We start from the raw sequence: 25,375 nt of genomic DNA on the forward strand, positions 1-25,375 counted from the left end.
ATGCTTTTACATTATTCTGTCAGTCTATAAACAACAGGGCCAGTGGAATACAAAAAATCTGCGGCATTGAACTCATCAGAATACTGTTTATTATATAAATCCCACTTCCGTCGGACGCTGTTGAAAGCAGTAATTAACTGCAAATCCCTTTCGTTAAAACGACACATTCATCAGTCTGCTCCCTCGTCTATTTCATTGCTGTTGAGAGCTACTGGACCCAGGAGCTCCTTAAATCCAGCAGTATTCCTAGACGACAAATGAGAAACACAAGGGGTGATGGTAAACCTCTCTTGGGTGTTTCCGTTTTATTTAAAGAAGTTTCCCCCACCTTTCTCTTTTGGACTGCATGACATAGGATCTCTCTCTTCTCAGCTGATCCAGTCGCTCTCTGACAACTGTCTTCTGCTGGTTCTTACCCTCCTAAAAGACAGTAGTGATGGTAATATGATCACAGATACCATTATGTAGACTGATTACCTTAATATACAGTTTTTACCTGTGGTAGATCTTTTGTCAGGTGCCTTAGCCGGTCTGTGTGTTTCAGGCCAAGTAGGTCTTCCTCTGCTATTCTGTTCTGTATGATGGACAGACGCTCCTGAACCTGCAGGACAGACCGTGTCAGGGTGACATGTTGCCTCTGCCTCCTGCAAACACTGACCTGTACACTCTTCTCCACATTTCTCTCACCCTCAGAAGTTGCCTCTCTTTATCCCTCTGCTGCCTCTGTTCCACCTTTCTTTGCATGTCCACCAGGTTGCGCATTGTGATTTCTCTCTCCATTTCCGAGACTGGTTCTCGTGCCCGCTCTCTCCCCAGCAGTGTGGAATCCCTCTCCGCAGGGCTACTGTCAAACTTTGCCAGAGCAAACATCAGATGAGGGAATGACGAGGAAATGTGCAGCACAGCTCTTTGTTTGCACGCACGCACCCGTGTATCGGCGAACTCACCGCGGCTCGACTGTTATATTTCTGGTCCTCTGCACGAGGGGTTTCGCGTACTCTCGTGTCCCACAGCTCCGGCTCTGCCGCAGTGGCACACCTTTCTACCTCAGGCACTTCTCTGTCTACATTAGCGGTCTGTTTCATCAGTTCAGAGCAGATGTCACCCCCACCCTGCTCAATCTCAGGGGGGTCAACCATGAGATGTGGATGTGCGGCCTGCAGGGCCTCTGCTGCCAAACCGCGCGTTTGCAGGTCACATTTAGATTCTCCCATCTCGGGTTGTTCAGCCGGCGCTCTCTCCACCGCGGCCGAGCAATGAGGATTTAAAAAGGGTAAACCAATCTGATGCATTACATGGTCATACAATATTTTATTTTATGCTTTTCAAATCACATAGTACCTGAGTACCTGTCCTGCTGTGCTGCACTGGGGGTCTGCAGAATGTGCGACAGGTTGACTTGGTGTGGAATCAGAGTGGAGCAGAGCAGGTTTCATCTCCTCTCTGTCCCCCACTCCAGTAGTCCCCTCCCACGTTGTGCGTTCAGCTGCACCGCTTTCGTCCTCTGGCTGTGCATCCCGGCTCCGTCCTGCAGGGCCTTCCCCGTCCTCTGTGTCGTCCTCTGCTGGTTTGCTCCAAGCGAGGGTGATCAGCGAGCCCTGTTTCTCAAACCTCCTGGGGCTCTTTGCGGCACTGCCCACTTCTTCTTCTTCTTCTTCGTGGGCTTCTCTATCTGCGTCAAGACGCGTTGCATCTGATACACACAGGATCTCCAGGTAGGGCAGGTCCTCCACGACCGCTCCACAATCTTGGCAGGGGGGTTGGGGGGGGCACATGTTGTGGTTGGGGCTGCAAGTGTTTGGTCCAGGTTTGCCTCTGTCCGCGGTGGCTTTCCAGACGCCCTCTCTGTCGGTCCTTTCTGCGGCTCGAGTCACATTTAGTTCTCCCTCTGCCTCCACCGTGGGAGCTTCAGCTGGCTCACCACTGCTGTGGCGATCATCGACTGTGATCCGCTCATCGGGGCTATTTTCGGGTAAGTCTGTACGTTGAGATAGAATAGAGCCTGAAGCAAAGGGGGTGTTCGACATCAGCTGGAGCAGGTTGGTGCACCGCTGTGCTTGAAGTTCTGATTCGTATGCTTCTCGCAGAGCTTGGACGCACTGTGCACTCTGCCGGACACACATCATCATTCGAACAGTCATGGGCTTCACCGATAGAGCTGCTGTCAAGTGTCGGATCTTGGGATCGGATGTTGTGGTTTGTCCTTACTCACCTCGTCCATCAGTGCTGGCAGTAATGCGGATGCCTGGACGTCCTGGAGCTCCATCAGATGAGTCAAAAGGAGCAGGGAGCAATCCTCCAGATGGTGTTGGCACCACGCCGTCGGTTGACTGCTTGCGTTGGGCTGCAGTTGTGGTTGACGGTGCTCTGAGGTGGTCTGAGTGTTAATCTGCAAGTCAGCATAGAGTTCTCGAAGTCTTTGTATGCAGCCATTTCTTAAAGCATCTCGTTGATGGTTATCTGCATAGGAAAGAGAAAACACGGGGTACAAAGACAGGGGAATCCAAAAGAAAAGCAATGCTGACGAGCACACAGCTCGACAAAGAAGAAGAAGAAAAAAAGATTCACATACGCTCTTTTGGAGGCATTGTGGAACCTGGTTCTTCCAAATCCTCTAATGAGATCCCATTTGCCAACCTGACCAGGTGCTTCCGCTCCTGTTCCTGAGTCAGCACCAGCAGCTGCAGCACCGCCTGCTGTAAAAGGGCCGACGTCTTTGATGTGCTGCTGATAAAACTACTGTAGTGTTTTCCTTTTAAGCCATTATGTGAGAAACATCATTACTCACTAATTATTAAGAATGAGTCTGACATGTGTTGCCTTTCTCTCTGAATCAAGGGCTGCAGATTTACATTACCTGCTGTGGTGACACCGAGATAAAGTCTTTTTTTTGCTCTTCACCGTGCAGCCACAGCGCTGCCTGCTCTGCTCTGCAGGGACTCTTTATATGAGGCCTGAACAAGGACATGAGGGACATACACAATATAGCTTAGTAGTAAGTGCATCTTCCTTTTTCAGTGTTCTAATTTGAATTGTCACCCTTTAGCTTTGGCTCACCATGTCTCCCAGGACTGCCGCGCTGCCAGTAGAGCGCTGTAAGACATTTCTTCTCTCCGAGCCCTCAGAGTTGCCAATCTGATGTAGAGACACAAGAGCCTTAGGCTCCCCCTGTCCAGTCTGGAAGGTAAAATATTGGGGTATCAACTCTTTACGTACCTGGTAAGAGCCATGTAGAAGTCCAAATGTGCACAATTCCTTGCATAAGTGATAACTTACGTTGAGCACAATGAGATCAAACATAGTAATTGTATAAATACATCTAAATTAAATATGGATGTACACAATATGTTTGATTATTTTGATTCTTTTTTTAGAACCTGACCCAAGATATTTCCTGAATCCATCTGTCGTGCAAAGTAAGAGCAGACCCGCTCTAAGTATTTACCTCTCACCGAGGACTGTTAGCGCGTCCCTTTCTTGCTGATGAAATGTGAATAACTCACAGAGGAAAGAAACAGCAGACCAACACTGCTCCCTGCACTGGGGACGGCTCCCCACAGAGGCCCTGCAGGAGAGTGATCTCCGTTACGGTGCTTTTTGACGCTCTTTTTGATTAAGGGGCACGGGAAGTGGTTAGCAGTGTCTCCACGAGTTTCGATAAAGCACCTGTGTTTTTTCACATCACTGAAAGGGAGTGTCCTGTTTCATTCAGGACGTCAATAACTGCACAGTATTTTTACTTTACTTTTTTAGTTTTGAGACCAGGAAATATTGCTTTAAAGCCGTTTGGCCATTATTTTACTTTCAATATGTTTGGTTTTCAAGTCATCCTAAATGTGATATAATAACCGTGCTATTGTGTGTTACCTGTATATCCTTAAGGCTCCTGGTAGCTCAGCCAAACGAAGCATATCACCTGATTCCAAAGCCTCATCTGCCAGATCCCCCAGCCCCTCCTCTTCCTGATGTTGTTGCCATGGCGGCAGGGTCCCCCAAATACTCAGAGCTTTGGTATAACCGAAAATAAATAGGGAATATGAAGCACCTGAGCCAGGCTATGCGGTACTGAGTAAGTCATACTTTGAATTCAGAGATAGTTTTTTGTGTTTTATTAATTAACAGTCCAGTGAGACTTTCCCTTACTGTAGTGCTCCTGAAGCATTTCAGTAAAAAGCAAGTGGGTCACCGCATCATACTTCACATCCAGCAAGAGGAGGACGTCTGATAGGGAGACACAGCCCCAGGCATGACCTTTGACCCCGAGGCTTTGCCCCTGCCAGGGAGAGGGCAATAGACTTTGCACACTCTCTGATGCCAATCTAGGAGGATAAATAAAAGCACCTTTCAATATAATAAGCATAGTAAACATCTGATGCAATGTTAACCTGCCTTGTGAAATGTATTAAAGATATAATTTATTCTAGTAAAAAAATCAAATAAAGGATCAACACTGCAATGTGTTAATACTTAGTTAAAGTTATAATATCTGGTGTTTTAATAAATAACATCAAATACCTTTAAAATAAATGATATGCAGTCAAATGTATTGTTGCTCAAAGCTTTACACACACAGACTTTGATGCTTCAGTCTTTCTTTGTCTGGTATTACCAGTATCGTCTGATGCCTCATGTTAGCTGACTCTAGGCTGATCAACGCATGACAGATATTACTGACTGGGTTTTCCTTTGTGCTCTTATAAAGATAAAGTATCATGTTATGAACCATAAGATCTCTGATATCGCCACAGTGGAAATGTATGTAAGTAACATTTTGACTGTTGACAGTCAAGATGCTGACCTTGCCCAGCACTGCCTGGCTGCCTTCTTCAGTCTCTTCACACCTCCCACACTCCCGCGCAGCTCCCCCCGACCAACCACACCTGGGAACGTTTTGGGGTCTGTGCTTTGGAGACGATTCAGCACACGAGGATCGACTCTAACTTTGTTGTCCGTCACACAGAGAGTGTTGAGATTTCCAACATTTAGCAGCTGGAGGTCCCAGTAGAGCTGCAAATAAATGCATTTTAGATTAGATTAGATTCAACTTTATTGTCATTGCGCAGGGTACAAGTACTGAGGCAAATAAATGCATTGACCCTTAGCAATAATTTGTATTACAGTTTTTTCCGATTGCTAAACGACAGTGGGCACAACTGGAGTCACATGTGCAAAACTCTAACTACAGTCTGCACTACCAACAGTCACCTGAGCTAAACCGTTCACATCACCTGCAAAACTCACTCCAAGCAACACAACTCTTAACACGTGGCTCAAAACAGGCTCAGTGCAGCAAACACTGTGCACAAGCCTCACTGATAGAACACACAGTGTCACTCAGAACACACTGAGAGTAAAAACACCAGCATCAAACACCAATACACAAAATACTAACTGTTCATCTTTACATTTTGAACCATTTCAGTGACGTTATACAAAGTAATATTTTCTTCAAAGAAAAGAGTGACATTCTTTCACATGATTTATTCAAATTTTTAGAACATAATTCTTTAAGTTAAATGAAAATTAGCAGTTTGCTTCAATAGTCTGTAGTAATTTACAGAATTACAGTAATGAGAAAAAGAAACTAAAAGTACATACTGTAATTCAAACAAATAATTGAGGGGCTGATCCTGCCTCTCTAGCATCAGGCCACAGGTTTTCATCATTTCATCTAATGTTCTCTCTTGCCATGAACCTGGGGAAGAACCTTCTGGAAGCCTCATCCATCCCTGGCAGTCCTCTGGACTCGTGTCCTCACATCCGGCATTCCAAAAGAGACATTTGGTCATGTGGGTGGTGACCAAACACTTTCCCCCTCCAGGCAGAGAAAAACTCCTCCCACCTGTTTGAATGATGGAAAACTTGCATTACAGATGCCACTGTGGATCTTTGCAGATTGGGTTTCACCCTCAACTCTCTCAATGAGAGGACCTTGGGTCACCACATGGTCTATAAGTGAAGCCCTTATTTCATCTGAAATAACAGCTCTTTGTCTTCTTTGTCTCCCTCCACCAAGCCGTCTTCCTGTGTTCAAGCAATGAAAAACGAACTAGAGTTTGGTCCTCATGAACTGCTGCTGTGCAGACTGTAGTTAGAGTTTTGCACATGTGACTCCAGTTGTGCCCGCTGTCGTTTAGCAAAAAACTGTAAGAAGGGATCCTGCATTGACTACCTTTTCCTTATTTTCCTTCTCCCTTTCCATTTCAAGGAGAACATCCAACACATTTTCACCAACACATGACCAACTATCGTCTCCTCCTGCAATCTGAAACGGAGGCAGAGGAATAAAGAAGATTGGATCAAACACTTGCCACTTTGTTGTTTAAAATGTCAAAATGAGTTTTTACCTTCTTCATCGCCAAATACGCTTCGCTGGTGTCGGAGGATACGTGAAACACTTTGTGGTAGAGGACACTTACATCTTCAGGGGAAAACTCCGCTCCGACGGACTTACCCAGCGATCGGTACAGATCGGTGATACAATCCTGGAGGGAGATTTAAAGACGTTGGATGTAGTTTACGCATAACAAAAACTAAAACTAGACTCACAGACTCTTACCTGCTCCATGTTTTCACCACTGTGAGCTGCTAAATTATACAGGCTGTTACTGCGGTTACAGCAGTCCTCTGCAAAACAGCTGGATCAGGTTACCGAGCAACAAAAGTGACAGTGTGTCTGTCAGAGGGAGACATTTGATACACAAGCATGTGACACGTTACACTTGAAAAGGGTTCTGTGAGAGTGAACCACTAATGAAAGTTGGTGGCTCCCAATGAGTAAATTCTTTTTTATGATGGCTGTCTCATACATTATAATTATGTCATCATGCACCTGTAATTATTCACATTTTTTCATTTTCAGCTGACTTGTTGGACACTCAATAAAAGCAGTTGTGAAGAAACAATTCCAAACCTTTAATTGCAAATGAATATACAGTATTTAACCCATTTAAAAGATTAAAACATGTCAAATAAAGTGTTAACCAAGATTATAATCCAGTCTTTATGACATAAAACAAAATACCACATATATTAGTTAAGCCTTTGTTTATTTGTATGAAAAATGGTACCTGAGATTATGTAGCCTCTTGTATATACAGTCACACATTGCATAGTGCAGAAATGAATCTGTACATTAAAAAAAGCTATATTGTTAAAATATTGTTATATTATATTTATAATAATATAAATATAATATAAGGCTGCAGGTAATATAACGTACATGTATAAATCAAAATAGGTAAGAACAATACCAATGAACATGTGACAAAAACGGACAAAACCCTGGTGTAGTATAAATATTCAGTGCTTCATACAAAACAATGCCAATAAAAACATTAAAATGCAATATTTCCGTGTTTTCCATTTAATACTGCATACAGTAACAGAAAGCTAGTAGTCGTACTGCTTGAGTGGATTGAAGATTATTAGAGGTGGCAGTGTGTCCACTTGAATGTGAGCACTCCAAAGAACTATGAAAGGTTTCCATGGATGATCTTGGGGCACTTTTCCGGCTGTATGCAGTAGTTGTTGTGCAGAACCAGTCCAGCCGGACACTGGCAGCCTGGGACACAGGGCTTGAAGCAGTGGGCCTCTATCACCCCGAGCGGCACGGCCACGTTGAAGCAGGTTACGGGACACGGGGGTCCGCACTCGTCAAACACAAAGCCCCTCTCCGCTGGACAGCCGACAGCTGTATTAGACAGCGACGGAGAGAAAACAAAGAGGGACTGAAAACACTGTCGACACTGCGGCTTCAAGGGCGGCCGGTGGGAATTTGCAGGTGTCAACAATAAGATCTTCTTGTTTTTTCCACGACTGATTAGTGGTGCACAGCTTGTTTCTAAAGCCATGTGAAGCATCACTGAGCAGTTTACAACATGAGCAGATGGACTCGGGATGGTTTTTGATTCAAAACAGACGATGGTTTAGTAAAATACTAACTTCTTACAAAAAGAATCCTGCAACTTTCCAATTATGGTTTTTCAATTCAAAGCCATCAAACTGCACTCCCAATAGCATATTAGGCATTTGTCACTATTTGTTGCTCTGTGACTGGTCTGCATTCCCTTTTTCTAACCGAGCAAAGCTCCAAATCAGTGACGAAAACACAGAGACAAACAGAAAGCAAAAAAGTTACTTAAGCAAATACATTAGAAGGACCTTAAAGTGTGTGTGTTTTTTACTCACCACACAGCGATGGGCTTCTCCATTGCAGGACGACTCCGGCCTCTCTGCACTGACTGGCGTAGGCCTCCAGTGTATCACACAGACACTCGTCCGTATTGGCCCCGCAGGCACACAGGTCGTACACGCAGGCCGCGTACCACGGCTCAGGAGGCACCACGCGGTGGCACGGCTTGAAGACGGCCGACTTCAGGACCTTACAGCGAGCGTTAGCCCCCTTCTTGGCCTGGTAGCCTGCGTCTTTACAGGGATCCACATTCTCACCGGGGCGACAGGATGGGAGGGAATGGCTGCTATTCCTGACCTGAAAAGGAAAGAAAGTTCTTTGATTTGTGTGCAGTTAAATTGCTTGTGTTTATATGATGATTTCACTTTTTCTCTGTTGGTTTGGTGTTGTTCTATGTATTTATTTTACCCTCCAGCTATTTCCAAAGTCAGACTCTGACAGGCTGAGTTGTCCGCTGGGCATCCGGAGGTCATCCTGGTAGTAATTGTTGAAGTTTCCACAGAGCCCGCAGGTGTGGCCCTTATAGGAGCCTGGCACACTCAGTTCCAGATGTGAGCGACCACTCCAAAGTACCTGAAGGTGAACCGGTGTGTGTGACAGAATCTCAATCTCTGTTCCAACCATACGGTGAATCACAAAGACAAGTTGATAAAGGCCGTACCTTCAGACCGATGTGAGTGTTGAGTAAGATGGTGTTTGTTTGTCGCTCTACATAAATGTACGGTTCTCTGAGGAACGGCAAAGTCACGACCTCATCATTCACCTGAGGAGTAAAAAAGAAATGGCTGTCAGGATGCATATGAAAAACATAAATGTGCAAAAAGTCTTTCCAGTATTTGCACACACACACACACAAACCTTCACAACCCAATCCTGGAGCAGCTGCACTGTGATGTCTCCTATAAATACTGTGACCTCTTTGGTCCAGGACACTCCTTTACGCCCACGATCATCGTTAGTGGCATGAACACTGTGCACAAGTAGTCATAGGGCAGAAAGAGTATTATTTCATTCAACACCTAAAAAAAGAATCTTCGTCCATGGAAGGTCACATGAAATGTTATTTTCATTGTGGTTTTCTTTTAATGGTATTTTCTTAACGTCATGAAGGCCTTGAATTTAAAAGGTTGTCAATCCCCGATCTTAATATATATATATATATTATATTAATATTGTTTTTATAATATTGTTTTTTCTACAGCTGGCCTCTTGGAAACTAGATGTGTACGCAAACAAGCAACTACACTGAATATATGTTTCAGATACTTCACTTCACGAAGAAGTATGTGTAAAACTGTAGGTCCCAATCTTTTTGACCCTGAGAAATGATTTTTTTTAAATGAAAAAATACTGTATTTCACTCAAGAATTAAATATGAATATGTAAATATACAACAATCAAGGTTAAAGATAATTTGTCTATTTTTTATTTAGGAGTCACACACGAAAACGAATGATTGTTTCATCGGGACTGTGGGAGTTTGATCAGCTGTCACCAAATATTTATTTAAATATTGCTTAATTCACATTTTACCATTTCATTATGCGATGTCCACCGCCAACCTTTGAGAATACCACGCAGCTCTTGCTTGGCTCCCATGCAGTGTGATGGGGGACCCACTCACCTGAAGTCACCACTCTCACAGTCCTGTGCCAGGATGTAAGTGCATGCTCCCTGGAAGTGCAGCATGCGGCCATCGAAAGTGCGATAATGAGGGTCGCCGAAGGCAATGCAGGTGGCTGGACGAGGAAGGCAATGAGGACAACACAAGCCTGGGACGATGGCGGGCATCTCATCCTGCAAACACACACGCGGACACGAATGCAGTTGAGAAACGTCAGATATTTAATGTCCTTCTACAGACTGACTGCTCAGGACAGTGAAGCATCATGAGAGTATTTGATGAAGACTATGATGGAACATTGAGAAAGCCTTCGGTTTACTGACTGTTGCACAGGTGAGGGGAGGGCAGCGTTCACTCTGACAGTGTACGTCTCCAAACACACACGTACAGCTGGTGCACTCGTCCACCTCCCACTGTTCATTGGAGTGATACACGGTTCCCTGGTACAAACAGGACGCTCCCGAGTCTGCAACGCACCGGCGCAGACAGAGACACACATCCACACACAGTAAGCCGGTTAGACGGGCCGCTACGGTTGTGGAAGCTCGCTGTATTGGCCGGTTTTGATACCTTGGCACTCGTGGCAGCATTTTCCCGGAATCTTCACTTGTTTCTGGCCATTTAGACAAAATGCAGGTAGACAGTCTTCGATGCTGCACTCAATGTAGCCCAGCTGAGGATGCAAAAGAAAAAAGAACGGATTCATATGGTGGTCGGAATACAAGATGATGGTGAAGAATAAAACCTCAAATCAGTTTATAAAATATGATTCCCCGCCATATATTAATACTTTGTTCGAGGATTCTAGGGAAAAAATGTATCCAAACCAAATCCTTGGTTTTATAACAAACACAGACCAATCCAATCCAACCAAATGCATTGACCTTGAAAGTGACTCTACTGTCTTCATTTCAATCACTCAAAACGTCTTTAAAGGCTTTGTACTTGTTTTGCAGTTGTCCTTTAGTTTAGTTTACTACAATCATAAGCCTGTGTTAATGCTTGCTCTGCCATATAATCTATTTTTTACAAATTGTGCCGATAAGCAACCTGCAAGTGTTACTATCATTAGTTGCAAGCTTTGCACGAGCAGTGCAGCGTCTCTGTCACTCACGTTACAGGTGCAGGTGACGCAGTCGTCGTCGCTGTCGGTCCAGCTGCTGCCGTTGGCCACACGTCTGTTCTGGCCCTCAATCACACAATCTGCATGAAACACGGGAGTGCCATCACAATAGTGGATGTTTTAATGCCAATGAGACTTCCTCAAATATTTGTAAGACAAACGAGAGGAAAGCTGCTGTTGTGTCACCTTTACACACTGGGCAGCAGGAGTCTGGGGAGTTGAACTGTTCGTCAAGAGGGCAAGTAGGTGGGAGGCAGTTTTGGTGTAAGCAGGTCCATGTCAGGTCCTAAATGACAGACACAGGATCACTGAGCCGCTCAAAATCCCACAGGTGTACCGACAATTTAGATTTAGATGCACAGGTCAAGCTAAAACTCATGCATCCTTAATTTAAAAACGTTTCCGTTATGTGATTTCTGACAGCCATTCAAAATACGTCACCAAACGCGTCGTTGCTGTGGTACCTTGCAGTGGCAGGTAAAACAAGGGTCATCCGTTGCCAAGACCTCGTTGCCGATCAGTGCAGCGGTGCAGTTACTGAGAGGCTCTAAACGTTCAAAACAAATTACAAAGCTCAGTGACAATGCAGAGGTCACAGGCGTTGTATCTTGAATGCAGTTTGGTACTGACGTGCACAGACAGGACAGCAGTGGTCTGGCCCAGAGAACAATATGTTGCTCTTAGGACAGTCGACGAGGCTGGGACACTGCTTTCGGTAGCACCTCAGGTGTTGCTCTCCGTCCGGCATCACCTGGGAGACATGGATTACAGTGACTACTAATACTAAAACTACTTTATTATCAAGGGCAACTGCAACACTTCATTAATCATTTCGGGTTTCAAAACAAAACAAAAATGACAACTGTCATTTAGTTCCATCTTATCAAGGTTGAAGATTTAAGGTTGTAATCAATTCATCTCGGGAAAAAAAGAATGCATTTTTTAGGTGTGTATGTATCGTACCTCACAAGTGCAGATCTGACAAGGGTCATTGGCTGGATGGAAACTATCACCTGGACCGTACACTCTGCCCTCAAACACGCAGTCTGTGCAAAAAACAACAGCATACGATTATCAAGCACCAAAGCCAAAGTAAATCTTAACGTGAAACCTTTAAGTGCCTTAGATGCTCATTTGCTCACCAGCGCACACAGGGCAACACTCTCCGGGCACGCTGAGGAAGTTGATGCAGGGAGACAAACAGCGTACCTCAGAGCAGGTGGTCACACCGTCCACACACATACACGTCATACAGGGGGTGGAGTCTGCGAACCAGCTGCTGCCCTCTTTGTGCTCCTCGCCTCCATACATACAACCTGGGAAGCAAAATTAAATCATTTCCTTCTGCGGTTATATAATATATATTATAATATATATATGTTCAGTGCTCTGTTGACCTCTACAGCGGGGACAGCAGGCTCCTGGGTCGGTCACTTGATGCATACAAGGCAGCTTGGGACACTCAGGAAATGCACAATGCACCTCACCTGCCTGCAAGAGCGAAATGGATTAATGGTTTAACCCACGGAAAGTGAAAGTATGGAGGTAAAAGACAGAAATGAGGAGTCTGACCTGGCAAGTGCAGATAGAGCACTGGTTTGAACTCAAGGTCCAGGTCATCCCATCATTGAACTCCTGTCCATCTAGCTTACAGACTGAGACCAGAGACAGACGAGGAACAAAGACATATTCATAAATCAAGTCTCTTTAGGCAGCTTAAGCTTGTTTTCATGATGGCAAGTTTTTGCATATGTGAAATGTCGACAGTTATCTATTCCCATTAACACTTTAAGTTGCTTTCGAGTTAAATTGCCTGAAGAAGTTAAAGTTTCTAACTAAATATTATATTTACATATATTGACTTTAAGAAGGAGCTTTTTCTAAGCTTCCTGATCCCATTTACACAAACTGACTTTACCTGAGCACTCGGGACAGCACTGCCCTGGCTTGGTTACTGGTCGGGTACAAGGCGTTGGTGGGCAGACCAGGGGCACACAGGTGACAGTGCCTCTGACACACGTGCAGCGCTGACACGGGCTGGAGGACGGTTTGAAGGTTTGACCGTGAGCGTGCACGACACTCTCATACAGACAGGAGTCACAGACGGGGCAGCAGGTGTCTGAAGGGACAGGGTGGGAGCACCGGACTGGACAAGGTCTCCTCTGACAGTTCACCACCTCATTCTGATCAGAAGAGGGACAAGTTGGAATCAATGGAATCAATTACACGATTTAATTTTGTATCAAGTGCACAACCATATTATTTCATTTTCATCCGTTAAGAATCATCAGACTGACCAGGCAGGCGCACGAAGAGCAGGGATCAGAGGGCGATGGGAAGGAAGAGCCGGACTGGTATTCTTGCCCCCGATGAAGGCAAATCCCCGTGCAGACGGGGCAGCACTCCCCGGGAGGGGTCAATGGACGTGCACATGCCACACGAGGACAAGATGCACGCACACACACCACACCACCGTTCTGTGCAGATAAACACACGCATTGAGACTCACAAAGTTAAACGTTTTTTAAAAATGCGGGTACAAATCAAAGTATGCGGTAGTACCAGACAGGAGCACAGCTGGCAGTGGTCGGTCGGGTGTGGGAATCGCTCTCCGTTGAAACAGCCTCGTCCGTTAAAGCTGCATCCATCACACACTCCACATGCACAGCCATCCAGAGCTGGATGCGGGCATGACACGGCCCGGCATCTTCTCTGTGTACACACCACTTCACCGCTCTGTGGAGACAAAGGTATACATGCACAGTAGATATGAGGGTGCAGCGAGACCTCCTAACTAAAGGCAGCCCTCCTCCCCCCTCACTGAGCATGTGCAGTCCTGGCAGCCTCCTTCTCCTCCTGGAAGGACCTGTCCGTCAACATAAGTCACACCTTGGAATTGACAACCTGTACGGAAAGTTAAACATCAATTAATGACCTGCTCTGAACAACATGAACTGTGTTTTGTTGTAAGCTGGTTTACCGTCACAGTCGGGGCATCCACAAGGGTTTGTGACCGGGTGAGGACAACGTGCGGCTTCACACGACTTCCTCAAACATCGCACTGAACCACTCTGTATGAGAAGAAGCATGACAAATTGTCTATGAGAGATTAACCAGCAGGGATGTGTACCTGAATGTGTGTGTGTGTGTGTGTGTTGTTGGTACCTGGCATGTGCATTCTGCGCAGGGGTTTCCTGGGTCAGGGATTGACTTCCCATTTGCAAGGACTACACTGTTGTAGAAACAGCCTGTTGAATAAAGATACGTTTAATTTGCCACTTTGTAATCAGGAGAAAGATGAACGAACAAAGGTAAAAATCAATGATGCTAAACTAGGAAGGTGGCAATAATTAGATTTTGACTTTACATACGTTCACATTCTCCACAGCATTGTCCGGGTGGTTTGTAAGGGTGGCCGCACTCTCCATAGCAAGGTACCTTGGTGCAGATGACCTCGCCTCCGTAACAGTAACACACGCTACAGGGGTCGTTGTCGTCACCAAACTCCGTGCCATCGGGGTATTCTTTACCGTGAAACATGCAGCCTGCACAAAGAAAACTGGACATTAAGATAGTTTTGAAACAACCTTGAGAGCGTAGTTCCCAATTAAAACGGTTGGCACGGATCCCTGTGAATCAATTAGCCACTGGCTTTTCACTCACTGTCACAGGACATGCAGCATTGTCTCTGGACAGGGTGGTTACAGTTGGCCGGTGGACAGTGCTTCTTCTCGCACCGGACGGAGCCCTCATGGCAAACACATGCTGCACATTGATCAGATGCATCATCCCAAGTCTCGCCATTAGATCTCTCTCGGCCCTCGTGTAAGCAGCCAGCAAGGGAAATGAGACAGAGAAAACGTGATTAAACCATAAAAAGAGCAGTTTCTTTTTTTTTTATGTGGCTGAATAACTGCGTCAAACTTGCTGAGGTCTTTGTTAAAACTACTGACATGCAGCGAAAATATATTATTGTACCTTCGCATGTCCGGCAGCACTGCAGTGTGATGGGATGAGAACATGGAGCGAAGGGGCAGGACTTTTGCTGACAACGAACTGTCCCATTGGTGCAGGCACATGAGCGACAGCTGTCAGTCGGGTGGTAGAAACGCTCGGTGTGTCTGTACGATCGCTGTTCATACACGCAGCCTGTTGGAGCAGCTGAGGGGAAAAAAAATCAACTGTGTGTGTCTACTAAACAAATCATAATCTGTTCTGTTGTGGTCGAACATCATGAGCAAAGTAAAGTAAAAGGACGCAACCACAGAAGGTGTACGCACCAGGCAAATGAAATGGTTTGAGGTCTGAAAGGGAAACCATCAAACTCTCTAACAGTTTGATGGTTTTATTAACCCATGGTTTAAGGATGGTTCTTAAGGTCTCTCTTAAGCTTCACTTCTCAAAATAATGATAAAAACCTAAAATTTACCTAAAAACCTAAAAAATACCTAAAATACCGAATACCGAAAATAAACGCAAGGGTAAAAACAATAAGCCCTTTGGGGATGTAAATAGGATATAAAATGTTTGCTTTGTTTCTTCAAAGTAATTGTCAATAAAAAAGGACAATTCATATTGTGTATGTGTGTTCTGATTTGTGTTGAATAACCCACATGTTGATAATTGGGCACCAATAGTAAAACCAATTGCCTCATTGACCTCCGCTGACTGCGTTGAAATATGAGTGAAACGACATGCCAAACTAAAGTAACTAACCTTGCATCTTTTTTTTTTTTCTACAGCACTTCTTCATTCATTTCTCACCCTTTCTGACCCCTTTCTCTCTTGCACATCCTTACCAGGACACTGAGGACAGCAGTCTCCAGGCAGCAGATTTGGGTTGGAGCACGGCAGCGGTGGACACCTCTTCATCAGACACTGGACATTCCCATTCTACAAGAAACACAGTACGCATTGACGAGGACGGTGGTCCACGGGGCAGGCGCAGTCTTGCCGCGACGCTCATCGTTCTTACTATGCAGCTGCACGTCCTGCACGCGTCGGTAGGATGAGGAAACTCCTGTCCGTTGGGATACTCTTTCCCAGCATAGCTGCAGCCTGATACAAACACATCTTGTGTCACCTTTAATGAGTGAAGTTCATTCGCATTCCTTATAGATAGTTTACGTTTTACCTCACCATTGCAATTGTTTTGACAACACGCTCCGTGTCGAGGCGCGTTACAGTGAGGATGAGGGCACTGGGCCTTGCGGCAGTCAATCTGGCCGCTCACACACGTACACTCCTCACAGGTTCTCGCAGGGTTAGGAAAAGCCTCTCCATCCACAAATATGCGGTTCTCATAGGAGCAGTCTGGGAGAGATGCAAACGCACACACAGTATGATGACTGACAGTTGACTAAAAGGAGGTTTTTATACTTGATTCAGGACCGTATCTAGAGTTGGGATACCTGGACATTTAGGGCAGCACTCTCCAGGTGGTGTGTATGAGTTGGAACAGTTGAGAGGAGGACATGGTCGTCTCTCACACTGTACACTGCCATGCTGAGGGGGAGGGAGGGCTGTATCAGCACGTTTGAAGGTGAATACCACTATGTATTGTGTGGGTTTGCGTGAGAATGGAGATGTGCTCACCTGACACGTGCAGATGTGGCAGGGGTGGTCAGGAGTCGTAAACCTCTGGCCGTTGCTATAGATACGATGGTTATAGGTGCAGCTTTCACACAGTGCACAACAGGAGCCTGGGGAAAGGAAAGAGACCGTGCACTGACGCTACACTGTCGTCTGCGTGTTAACAAAGCTCGGACACACTCTTACCGGTGGTCTTGCTGGGATGCAGGCACTCGGTCGGGGGGCAGCGCGTGTGTGTACACAGCATCTCTGCATTCACACAGGTGCAGCTGGAGCAAGGACCCTCAGGGCTCCATTTGGACCCTTCCTCATATTCTACCCCCTCCAACACACAGGCTACGATGAGAAAGACGAGTCATATATTCATTGACGACTTCCGCCCGTGCGAGTTTGTGCGTGTTATTGAATGCATTATTACCTTTGCAGATGGGACAGCAGAGACGTGGGTCCATAATGGGGTTGGCGCACCGAACAGGAGGGCACTTCTCTTCACGGCAACTGACATTCCCCCCCTAAGACAGATAAGAGTATGAAAACGTTGTGTTTTTGACTTTTTAACAACAAGTATGCGCATGTTCGGGTTTGACTTGCCTTACACCTGCACTGCAGGCAGGGTCCACTTCCAGCGGGCGTAAAGGCTTTTCCATCTGCATACATCCTCCTTTCATACTCACATCCTGTGGGAACAAATAAAAAAACTTGAATTACATTTGCTAACAGGGCCAAACAAACATGTGGAAATGTCATGTTTTAGACTAATTTACAGATACAGACTACTGACCATCGCATGTGGGACAACACTCGTCTTTGTGCTTTGCTGGATGACTGCAGTGAGGTGTAGGGCATGCTGAGTCCATGCGCTCACAAGACACACCTCCTGCCTAACAGCAGACATGAGAAATATAGGTTATTTTCTTCAAGACATCTTTATTTATTTATTTTAATCACATCACATTTTACGAAATTGCAGTAGGTTCTGACAGATTTTCTTTGAGGCCCTTTGTCTGGAATACTTGCCAACAATTCATCCAGTCACATATAAATAACTTTTATATGTGGCCAGACTGAACTGACCTTGCAGTGGCAGTGGAGGCAGGGGTCTCTCGTGGAGGGGAACTTCTGTCCGTCCACGTACATCTTGGATTCATATTCACACTGCTCACATCTACAGGTCACACACACACACACACACACACACACACACACACACACACACACACACACACACACACACACACACACTGTACACGACTAAAACCTCTAAAAAGAAAGCGATGAATGATGTGGATCGATGAAGGCTTTGCAGGGACATAGATAAAAGAAGACAAGTTGGTTACCGCGGGCAACAGTCTCCAGCACGATGCACCGGGTTATGACAAGTCAAAGCAGCACAAGGTAGGGGTGAACAAGCAACATTCCCATTCTGTAGGAGAAAGATATAATAAGGATACAATTGATTTATACACACGATGAATTGAAATGTATTGTTGAATTTGATTATTAATGCCATACCAAACATGTGCACGCTTGACAACGGTCTCCAGTAGGGATCACAGCTCCGTTAGAGAAGTCACGGCCGTTCACACCGCAGCCTACATTTTATACGCAACACACACGCCGCGGCTCTGCAGTTTACTGAAGCGCACACACACACACACACACACACACATGCGCACACAATTGAAGAAACCCACCTTGACACACTGGACAGCAGGTGTTGGGTGGAGGAGCAGCTGGGTTTTCACACGGTGTGTTACATTGCTCCCTCTCACAGCGAACGTGACCTTCCTGATGAGAGAAGGCAAGGCAAGGCAATTTTATTTGTATAGCACTTTTCATACACAAGGCAGACTCAAAGTGCTTCACATTATAACATTTCATACAATAAAGTGAAATAAAATGCAGGAATTAAAAGACAATTAAAAACAGCAAATAAAATTATAAATTAAAATCTTAATTAAATTGTTTAATTAAAAGCCGAGGTTAAAAGTGCAATGTAGGTAAAATTTAGCAGAAGGCGAAGCTGAACATAAAAGTTTTCAGTCTTGTTTTAAACGTGAAGAGTAGAAAACAATAACGACACAGACAAAGTTTGATAGAGAAGATACGAGGGTTGAGTTGCCAATCAGAGTCAAACCCACCAGACAATAGCAGACATCACAAGGACTCCCCGCCGACCTCCACTCGGCTCCGTGATCATACTGGACACCAGAATGGACACAGCCTGCAAGCACATTTGTACATTCCTTTAGTGGTATTACTGGAAGTTAACATGTATGAAATAGAAGATATCCCTGTGAAATCTGGAGGCAAATCTGCAGCCCCTGTTGTCTGTTGATGCTCTCTGGCTAATGTTAAAAAGTCAACAGGTTGTACTACTATAATGTAAGATTAACAATGATTTAGTGTCACCTGTGTCCTCACTACAAGGATCTATGTTTTTGGGCAGATGTATCTCTCTAACAAGGATTGTTGGGGACAGATTTTTGTTTGTTGCTCTTCCCATACCTCTGCATCTCTGGCAACAGTCTCCAGGTACCGTCTCCCTTTGTGTGCACTCCAGTGAAGGGCAGGGTTGGGGATGGCATTCCCTGTTACCCTCCTGTTTGCAATGAAATCACAAATAGGATAAATAAAATGATGAACAGTGAAGACCAGAGTAACTGTTGAGGCTTGAATATGTTTTATTAGCGCAGGTGTGTGTTGAAGCAAAGATACTCACCTTACACGTACACGTCTTACAGCCGTCTCTGCCGTAGGACACATTATGAACTGAACCATCCAGCTCACATCCTGAAAGTTGGACATAGGTTTAATTGCATGAACATTTTTGAGCTTGTGTTATCCCAGGAGATAATGTGTATCCTGGCAGGTCATGTAAGCAAAGCGGAATGTGGAAGTAATTTTGAGTTTTGGTGGTCCCTCGTTTTATATACATGCGCTTGCTCTCACACATACTATATTTTATGGGCCGCAACTTACTGTTAAGAGTTACAACAGCTTTACTTTGTTAAAAAATACCTTTGTTGAATCTGCAGCTCATACTAAGAGCGAAATTGCTCAATTCTTTACCTCCAAAGGCTTTCAGTTAACTGATGAAATATTATTCCCATGACATTTCAGCAGATTCCTATTTTAATGACAACTCTTCAGAAGACAGAGACAAGGTGCAACAATCACAGCGTGAGAGACGCTTGTGAGGCTGCCTACTGTGCCAGCAGCCAACAGGCATTTCCTCTAGCAAGCCAAGCGTGCATGAGATCAAAGAGCCTGTGTAAGTGTGTGGGGAGTGTGAGTCTGCGAGTGTGCGTCAACTGGGTGCTATTGGACTCTTCTGGGCAGCATGCAGAAACAATTAAGGGGAGGGTTGGATGGAAAAGCCAGAGACAGTGACAGAACGGGGAGTCAAGAGGGGTGAGAGAAGGGCCACTGGGCTGATTGGGCACATGTGTGTTGCGTGATTCGTCAAATGTAAACAATAATCAGAACAGAACAGAGCGTATACTGTATAACTCTTTGGTGGTTGACTAAGGGAAACAGAGATAAAGGGAGACTGATAATTATGTAGGTCTTAATGAGGCCAAAATCAAGTTAACTTACGTCGCCCACAGCCTTTTTTTCATGGGGTTAAAGAAATGCCTTAAAATAATTAAATAAGCAATGTCCCTCATGTCCCAAAATCTACAGACATCAGTGCGCTTCTTTTAACAGAAAAATAGCTTAAGCCAAATCCTGGATGATCCAGACTAATGGAGACATCACTGATTATTATCTATCAATGATTACCCATTCCTACGAGGCTTGATATCACTAGAGTTAGACAAGGCAAAATAAATGCTTTCTTGTAATGTAAAAAAGCATATGCAGGGTTACTTTAGAATTTTTCAACATGGACCCTGTTCCTATGTCTTTGTGTCCAAGTGACTAGAAAGCGACTTTTTAAAAAACTCTTTATTCTGGTCATCAGTCCATTAGATGGTCAAAACCCTTGCCTCAGCTGTCGTATTTCGCTATGTTGTATTTTGTTTTGTGACAAAGATAAACTGAGTGAGCAAATGAGGGAGGGAATTAAGGAGTAAAAGAGCATAATCTAAATCATTTTTACCTTTTACGTTAGTTTGACATGTGACCTTTCCAGATGTGCACTCACACACAGTGGTGAGGTCAATCTGCCAGCGCTGTCCATTCTCCACTTCATGCCCCTCCCACACACATCGCTGCCTCACACACTCACATCCCTCCAGGTACTTTACGCGTGATTGCAGGTCTGCGTTCTGCAGAAAAATGTGAAAACTCCATGTTACGTTTCTTTACGTCACTTGACATACTTCGTCCTGTCATGGACATCGCAAAGCATACCTGGGTTTTGACTATGTCCAGCATATGCGCCAGCTCTTCCAGCCTCCTCTCCAGCTCCTTCAGCCTGTCATCTTTCTGTGCCTGAGAAACAGACTTCACCCCTTGAGGAGATCCCGGGGGCCCCAGCACCACACCTCTCTGCAGCTGGTCACCATGGACGTCTTGGAGATAATGGTTGGTTTGGCCCGTTGGCCTGCTGCTCGTTTGATGTTTACTGGAGGATGAATCCTGCTGGAACATTTGAGTCCGAGAATCTGAGCTGTCTGCGTTCATAGACGAAGTCAGAGCATCTGAAAGGAGAAAGCAGCACACATTGGGAGAACAGATTCCTGGATAATTCTACCCTTAATGAAAGAAAAAAAATCCTGGACAAACACTGTAAAATAAACAAACATACTGAGGCAAAATAAACGGTTTGGGGGACTATTTGCCTAAGGGCCAACGACACACAAACCAAGGAGGTCCCACGACTGAGTATTAGCAGTATTTAACTAACTCTGAATGGAGTTTCAACATAAAGTTGAATTAGTTATTAAATAGCCAATATAATTTATTACAAGAGAACTATTCACTGACAAAACTTGTATTCGGAGCCGCAGTACAAGAGCACTCAAAACATTCATTCATTGATTCATTATCAAGGTCGGCAATACGGACAACGAATGGAGAAAAAGAAAAGAAGAAGGGAGTCACTGGGAGACACTGCAGCCTGCGGCATTTAGTCAAATTCTATCTGCTTTTCAGCATTCTGTTAAAAACTGTGGAATAAATGTACACCAGTGTACTTGGGCATTCATGCAATAGCTTTACAAAAAGGATATGGTTCACGGCTCTATATTGAGCTTTTAAATGTAGATTTTGAAAGGTATGTTTCTAATGTGTTTCTATGGAATTCTTCTAATATATATTTATATAAATATTTTGCGATCAAGGAAAATAATATTGATTCAGTTTTGATTTAGAAAACCCTTCTTTACCTGTAAGATTCTCACAGAGCCACGGCCTCCTCAGATAAGCTTTCATTGACATCTCAGCTGTCTTCAAATATCCCTGCATTCATAAACAGAAATGCACTCATGCTAAATGTTACTGCATATACAGAATTCACTTTGAATGGGGCCAGAAATGAAGAAACGTTACTAAAAATTAAAGCATACATTTTGAGCTCAGTTATGTCCTAAAATAGGTCTTGTAAGTAATGTATAAATGAGTGAAGGCGGCGTCTCACGTATTTGAGTAAGTACAGCTGAGTGCAAGAAACTCACGCTAAATCTGCTGTCTTTCTTTCCTGGTGTGCTGGCAAGAGCAACCACGGTATCTTCAGGCAGCTCCAGGTTGATTCTCTCATCACTTTTTATGGGTAAAACAACAACTTCTTGACAATCGACAAAAAACACCACCCTATCGGTCTCCAGGCTCACGGCCAACTGCACCCACTCCTCCCCGGAGAAAGGGTTCCTCCTTGGGAAGTGAAAACTGACGAGGCCCTGATCTCTACCTCCGGCGTTGTAGTCCAAACGCAGAGAATAATTGTGTGTGGAGGAGATGAGTTGGAGAATGGGCGAGGAGGCAGAGGAGATAGAAAAAAGAGTGGCGCTGGACCCCGAAGACTGACGCCCCACCAAATGCACCCCCATACTGCCCTGGAGGTGCGAGTACAGGTAGGAATATTCACGAGGGAGAGTTAGGTGCGGTGCTCTGGGACGTATTTTGTACATCACACCGCCAGGACCTTGCTGCCTGGCCCCGGCGCTTATGTGGTGGGAGACGTTGAGGGCGGCCAGAAGGTCAATCACTAGGAGAGACATAAAGCAGACAAAGTCATAGAGAGGTCATGCTTTATCTGATGGAGGTTGACGCTGTGGTTTTCTAAGTTCTAACAAGCGCGTGAATCTGTGTGAAACAGAATCAAAACCATTTCATCAGCCCGTCACTGCAGTAAATAAATCCTTACTGCTAAAAGTTACTAAGTTTGTTTAGTCCGTGGGAAACATGTATAGTTTTCTAACAGGTCTGGAAAGTAACTTAGTGAATGTGCACAAAGTAACTACGTAATACAATTAACATGTTCACCAACACAACAGCTATAAAATGTTGCATGGGAAAAATAATGAATGATGATAACTGAATACCAATATATGGTATGTAACACAGTACAGCAAAAATAAGTACTTACTTTACAAGAATATGTTGCATGAAGCACTTTGGTTTTATTACTTCAATAATTACACTTTGCAGTATTTCTACTTTTACCAAGGAAAAAGATCTCGATAAGAAAACAAAAAAGTTAAAGGAACAAAATATAAAATAAAAAAACCACTAGTGCATGCTTTTGTAAACTCACCATTCTTGTTTTTTGGACTGGAGTGCCCCTGTACAGACAGTGCAAAGACACAGAGCAAATGTAACTCCAGCAACATGAGTGTCCTCAGCTTGCCGCTCTTCATTCTCCAGAACCAGAATATAAAGCCTGGATTAAAATCCCAACTATTTACGCAAAATAACTAGTATTCATTGTCTTTTTAAACTTAATCTGTTAAAATGGACCCTGGACCCTGAACTCCTGCCTTCTCTGCGAGTAGATCTTTTCCAAAGAGCACACAGGGGAAACATGAAACATCTGGATGCAGGCAGGGCGTCACTTCTCTGCAGACAAACAATTACATTTCCCCCGGGGCCATATCCACAACGAACTCTCCCTCCACGATCACAAAGGCATAGAGTTTAATTTTTATTCCTATCCTCGCTCAAGATGCTTGCAATTTCTAACGATACAGAGAGAAAAAAAAAGAAAACGTCAGACGTGCAGTGTGCATGAGGTCACTGGCTCTCGTCTGTTCCCAGAACCGAAAGGATAGGTGTGGGTGAAGTCCTTTCTTCCCTTGTTTTCCCTCCTTTTGTCAGGCAGAAAAAAAGAGACATATTTTGGCTCAGTAGTGTTGATTCCCAAAGACCCCCGTTTTGGTAATCAGCTAAAACCTGGTCCGGAGGATGGAGGGGATCCACGCTATAAGAAGCCAAAGATGTTTGTCTGTGTCTGTGTGTGTGTGTGTGCACAGAGAGAGAGAGAGAGAGAGAGAGGGAGGGAGGGAGGGGGAAAGCACAAGTAGTCATGTTTCACCGCATTGGAAACGGTCCCAGTGTGCATCCCACGGTGCCCCCCCCCTCAACCCCTCCCCGTCCTGTCTCCACAACTCTTGGCTTCGCCTTCATATTGTTGTCCTTCTTTGCTCTACTGTGTTCTGTGCACTCTCACAAGCAATAGCCCTGAGATACACAGACACTGCAGTCTCAAAAAGACAGACCTGCCCCTCTGTCTTGTGTTTTTTTTTGGTGTGAGGATACCCAGATGTGTCACGATGGATGAGTCCCTCACCACTCCAGATAGTTTTCTATGCAAATTCAGGGTACGTCTATTGAAGGAAATCCAGGATTAAAGAAGACACTACTTTGAAGCCATGATTTTAAGACCTTCCCACCGTCTGTCCACATACTTGTCCCCTAAGTGACTCATGCCGGCTAGTCACTAATAATCACAATTTAAAAGTTTACCCAGAGGACTTGCTCTATTCCCTCCTGTGTTTTTTCAAACGACACAAAATCCTTCCAGATGCTGTGCCCCTTTCAGGCCAAGAGGACTTACAGACAGTGATAAAGCACTTCGCTTGGCAATACCGCATTATTTAAAAAAGATTGTTTTGACCACTAGCAGCAAAAGTGTACGTGAACATTTTTCACTGATCCGCTCCCATGTGATGGTATCAGCGTTACTATTAAAGTGTAGCACTCATCCTCAGCTTACCCCCTCAAGTAAACACCCATTTCCTTTCATAGCATTGTTGCCTCAGGCACTGTTAGCATCATTAGCTGCGAGCCGCATGCTAAAGTGTCACCATGTTGAGAACTGCTGTGAGCAGTCTTGTATAATGCGCTTTTATTTAGTGGAGAATAAAGGTTTATGATGTGTAATTTTAGCTTACATTTTTCACAATTCAAATTTTTTCACATCAACGTTGTCCACAGACTACAGTTGTGTTCATGCGGAAGACAAATGGAAAAACGCTATGCATCGTTTGTTTAGCTTTTGCATGACATCTTAGTTTAGCGTGTTAGCATGCAGACATTTTGTAATTAGCACTAAACTCGGCGGTGGTTCTAATAAGAATGTCATACGTTTTGCAGGTGTTTAGTCATAAACAAAGTGATTAAAATGATGAATTTTGACCTAAGAGGGATTTTACTCAACTTCCATGTGAGATAACATCATTACATGAAAAAGCAAAACACACATTCTGGAAACAGATGTTCAGATGATGAGGTTGTCCAAGCCAGCTGTTATCCATCATCCAAGCCCTGTCATCCTTTTAACCACATCTCTGCTGACATCCAGTGGCCACGACCAATCACAGCAGTATGATACAACTATATTAATCTACCAAATTATTATAAAATCAACCTTAATATGTCAACAAATTGAAATTAA

The 25,375-nt window shown here is 44.5% G+C and overlaps 2 protein-coding genes across 2 annotated transcripts; both read right to left on the bottom strand.

Annotated features, from left to right (window-relative positions):
- Positions 1–66: 66 nt before the first annotated feature.
- LOC120808660 (uncharacterized) lies at positions 67–6,613 on the bottom strand. The gene is made up of 17 exons (XM_078082535.1): positions 6,560–6,613; positions 6,348–6,485; positions 6,173–6,265; positions 4,799–5,007; positions 4,144–4,319; positions 3,868–4,006; positions 3,446–3,565; positions 3,058–3,177; positions 2,858–2,954; positions 2,573–2,696; positions 2,213–2,460; positions 1,350–2,108; positions 948–1,238; positions 688–852; positions 497–601; positions 329–420; positions 67–246 (listed from the first exon to the last, which is right to left on the bottom strand). Exons 1-17 carry the CDS (start codon positions 6,566–6,568, stop codon positions 171–173), a joined length of 2,961 nt encoding a protein of 986 aa, XP_077938661.1. The 5' UTR covers positions 6,569–6,613; the 3' UTR covers positions 67–170.
- Positions 6,614–7,030: 417 nt separating this feature from the next.
- On the bottom strand, positions 7,031–23,905 carry kcp (kielin cysteine rich BMP regulator). Its single transcript, XM_078082534.1, has 46 exons — positions 23,237–23,905; positions 22,158–22,687; positions 21,870–21,942; positions 20,893–21,182; positions 20,639–20,807; positions 19,256–19,326; positions 19,042–19,135; positions 18,675–18,757; positions 18,228–18,321; positions 18,046–18,125; positions 17,871–17,956; positions 17,608–17,698; positions 17,315–17,414; positions 17,125–17,210; positions 16,952–17,045; positions 16,720–16,869; positions 16,537–16,643; positions 16,353–16,446; positions 16,081–16,254; positions 15,917–15,999; positions 15,741–15,834; positions 14,919–15,102; positions 14,605–14,774; positions 14,313–14,486; positions 14,107–14,189; positions 13,922–14,012; positions 13,763–13,845; positions 13,504–13,677; positions 13,239–13,418; positions 12,860–13,124; positions 12,514–12,596; positions 12,339–12,432; positions 12,084–12,257; positions 11,905–11,987; positions 11,572–11,692; positions 11,406–11,488; positions 11,128–11,227; positions 10,933–11,021; positions 10,389–10,491; positions 10,142–10,284; positions 9,819–9,991; positions 9,053–9,164; positions 8,856–8,957; positions 8,603–8,767; positions 8,191–8,491; positions 7,031–7,693 (listed from the first exon to the last, which is right to left on the bottom strand). The coding sequence occupies exons 1-46, from the start codon at positions 23,337–23,339 to the stop codon at positions 7,473–7,475; spliced, it is 6,297 nt and encodes a 2,098-aa protein (XP_077938660.1). The 5' UTR covers positions 23,340–23,905; the 3' UTR covers positions 7,031–7,472.
- Positions 23,906–25,375: the final 1,470 nt, after the last annotated feature.

The sequence above is a fragment of the Gasterosteus aculeatus genome, chromosome X (genome assembly GCF_964276395.1).
Source record: "Gasterosteus aculeatus chromosome X, fGasAcu3.hap1.1, whole genome shotgun sequence".
Taxonomy (NCBI): Eukaryota; Metazoa; Chordata; class Actinopteri; order Perciformes; family Gasterosteidae; genus Gasterosteus; species Gasterosteus aculeatus.

Excerpts from the sequence above, each read along its gene's own strand:
- LOC120808660 (XM_078082535.1), bottom strand. Across the intron at positions 853-947 it reads AATATAACAGTCGAGCCGCG|TTTGACAGTAGCCCTGCGGA; the intron begins GTGAGTTCGCCG and ends GCTCTGGCAAAG. Across the intron at positions 247-328 it reads ATGCAGTCCAAAAGAGAAAG|GAATACTGCTGGATTTAAGG; the intron begins GTGGGGGAAACT and ends TTTGTCGTCTAG.
- kcp (XM_078082534.1), bottom strand. The coding sequence starts at position 23,339 with ATGAAGAGCGGCAAGCTGAGGACACTCATGTTGCTGGAGTTACATTTG. Across the intron at positions 19,136-19,255 it reads GTAAGACGTGTACGTGTAAG|GAGGGTAACAGGGAATGCCA; the intron begins GTGAGTATCTTT and ends CATTGCAAACAG. Across the intron at positions 16,000-16,080 it reads TTGTCAAAACAATTGCAATG|GCTGCAGCTATGCTGGGAAA; the intron begins GTGAGGTAAAAC and ends TGTTTGTATCAG.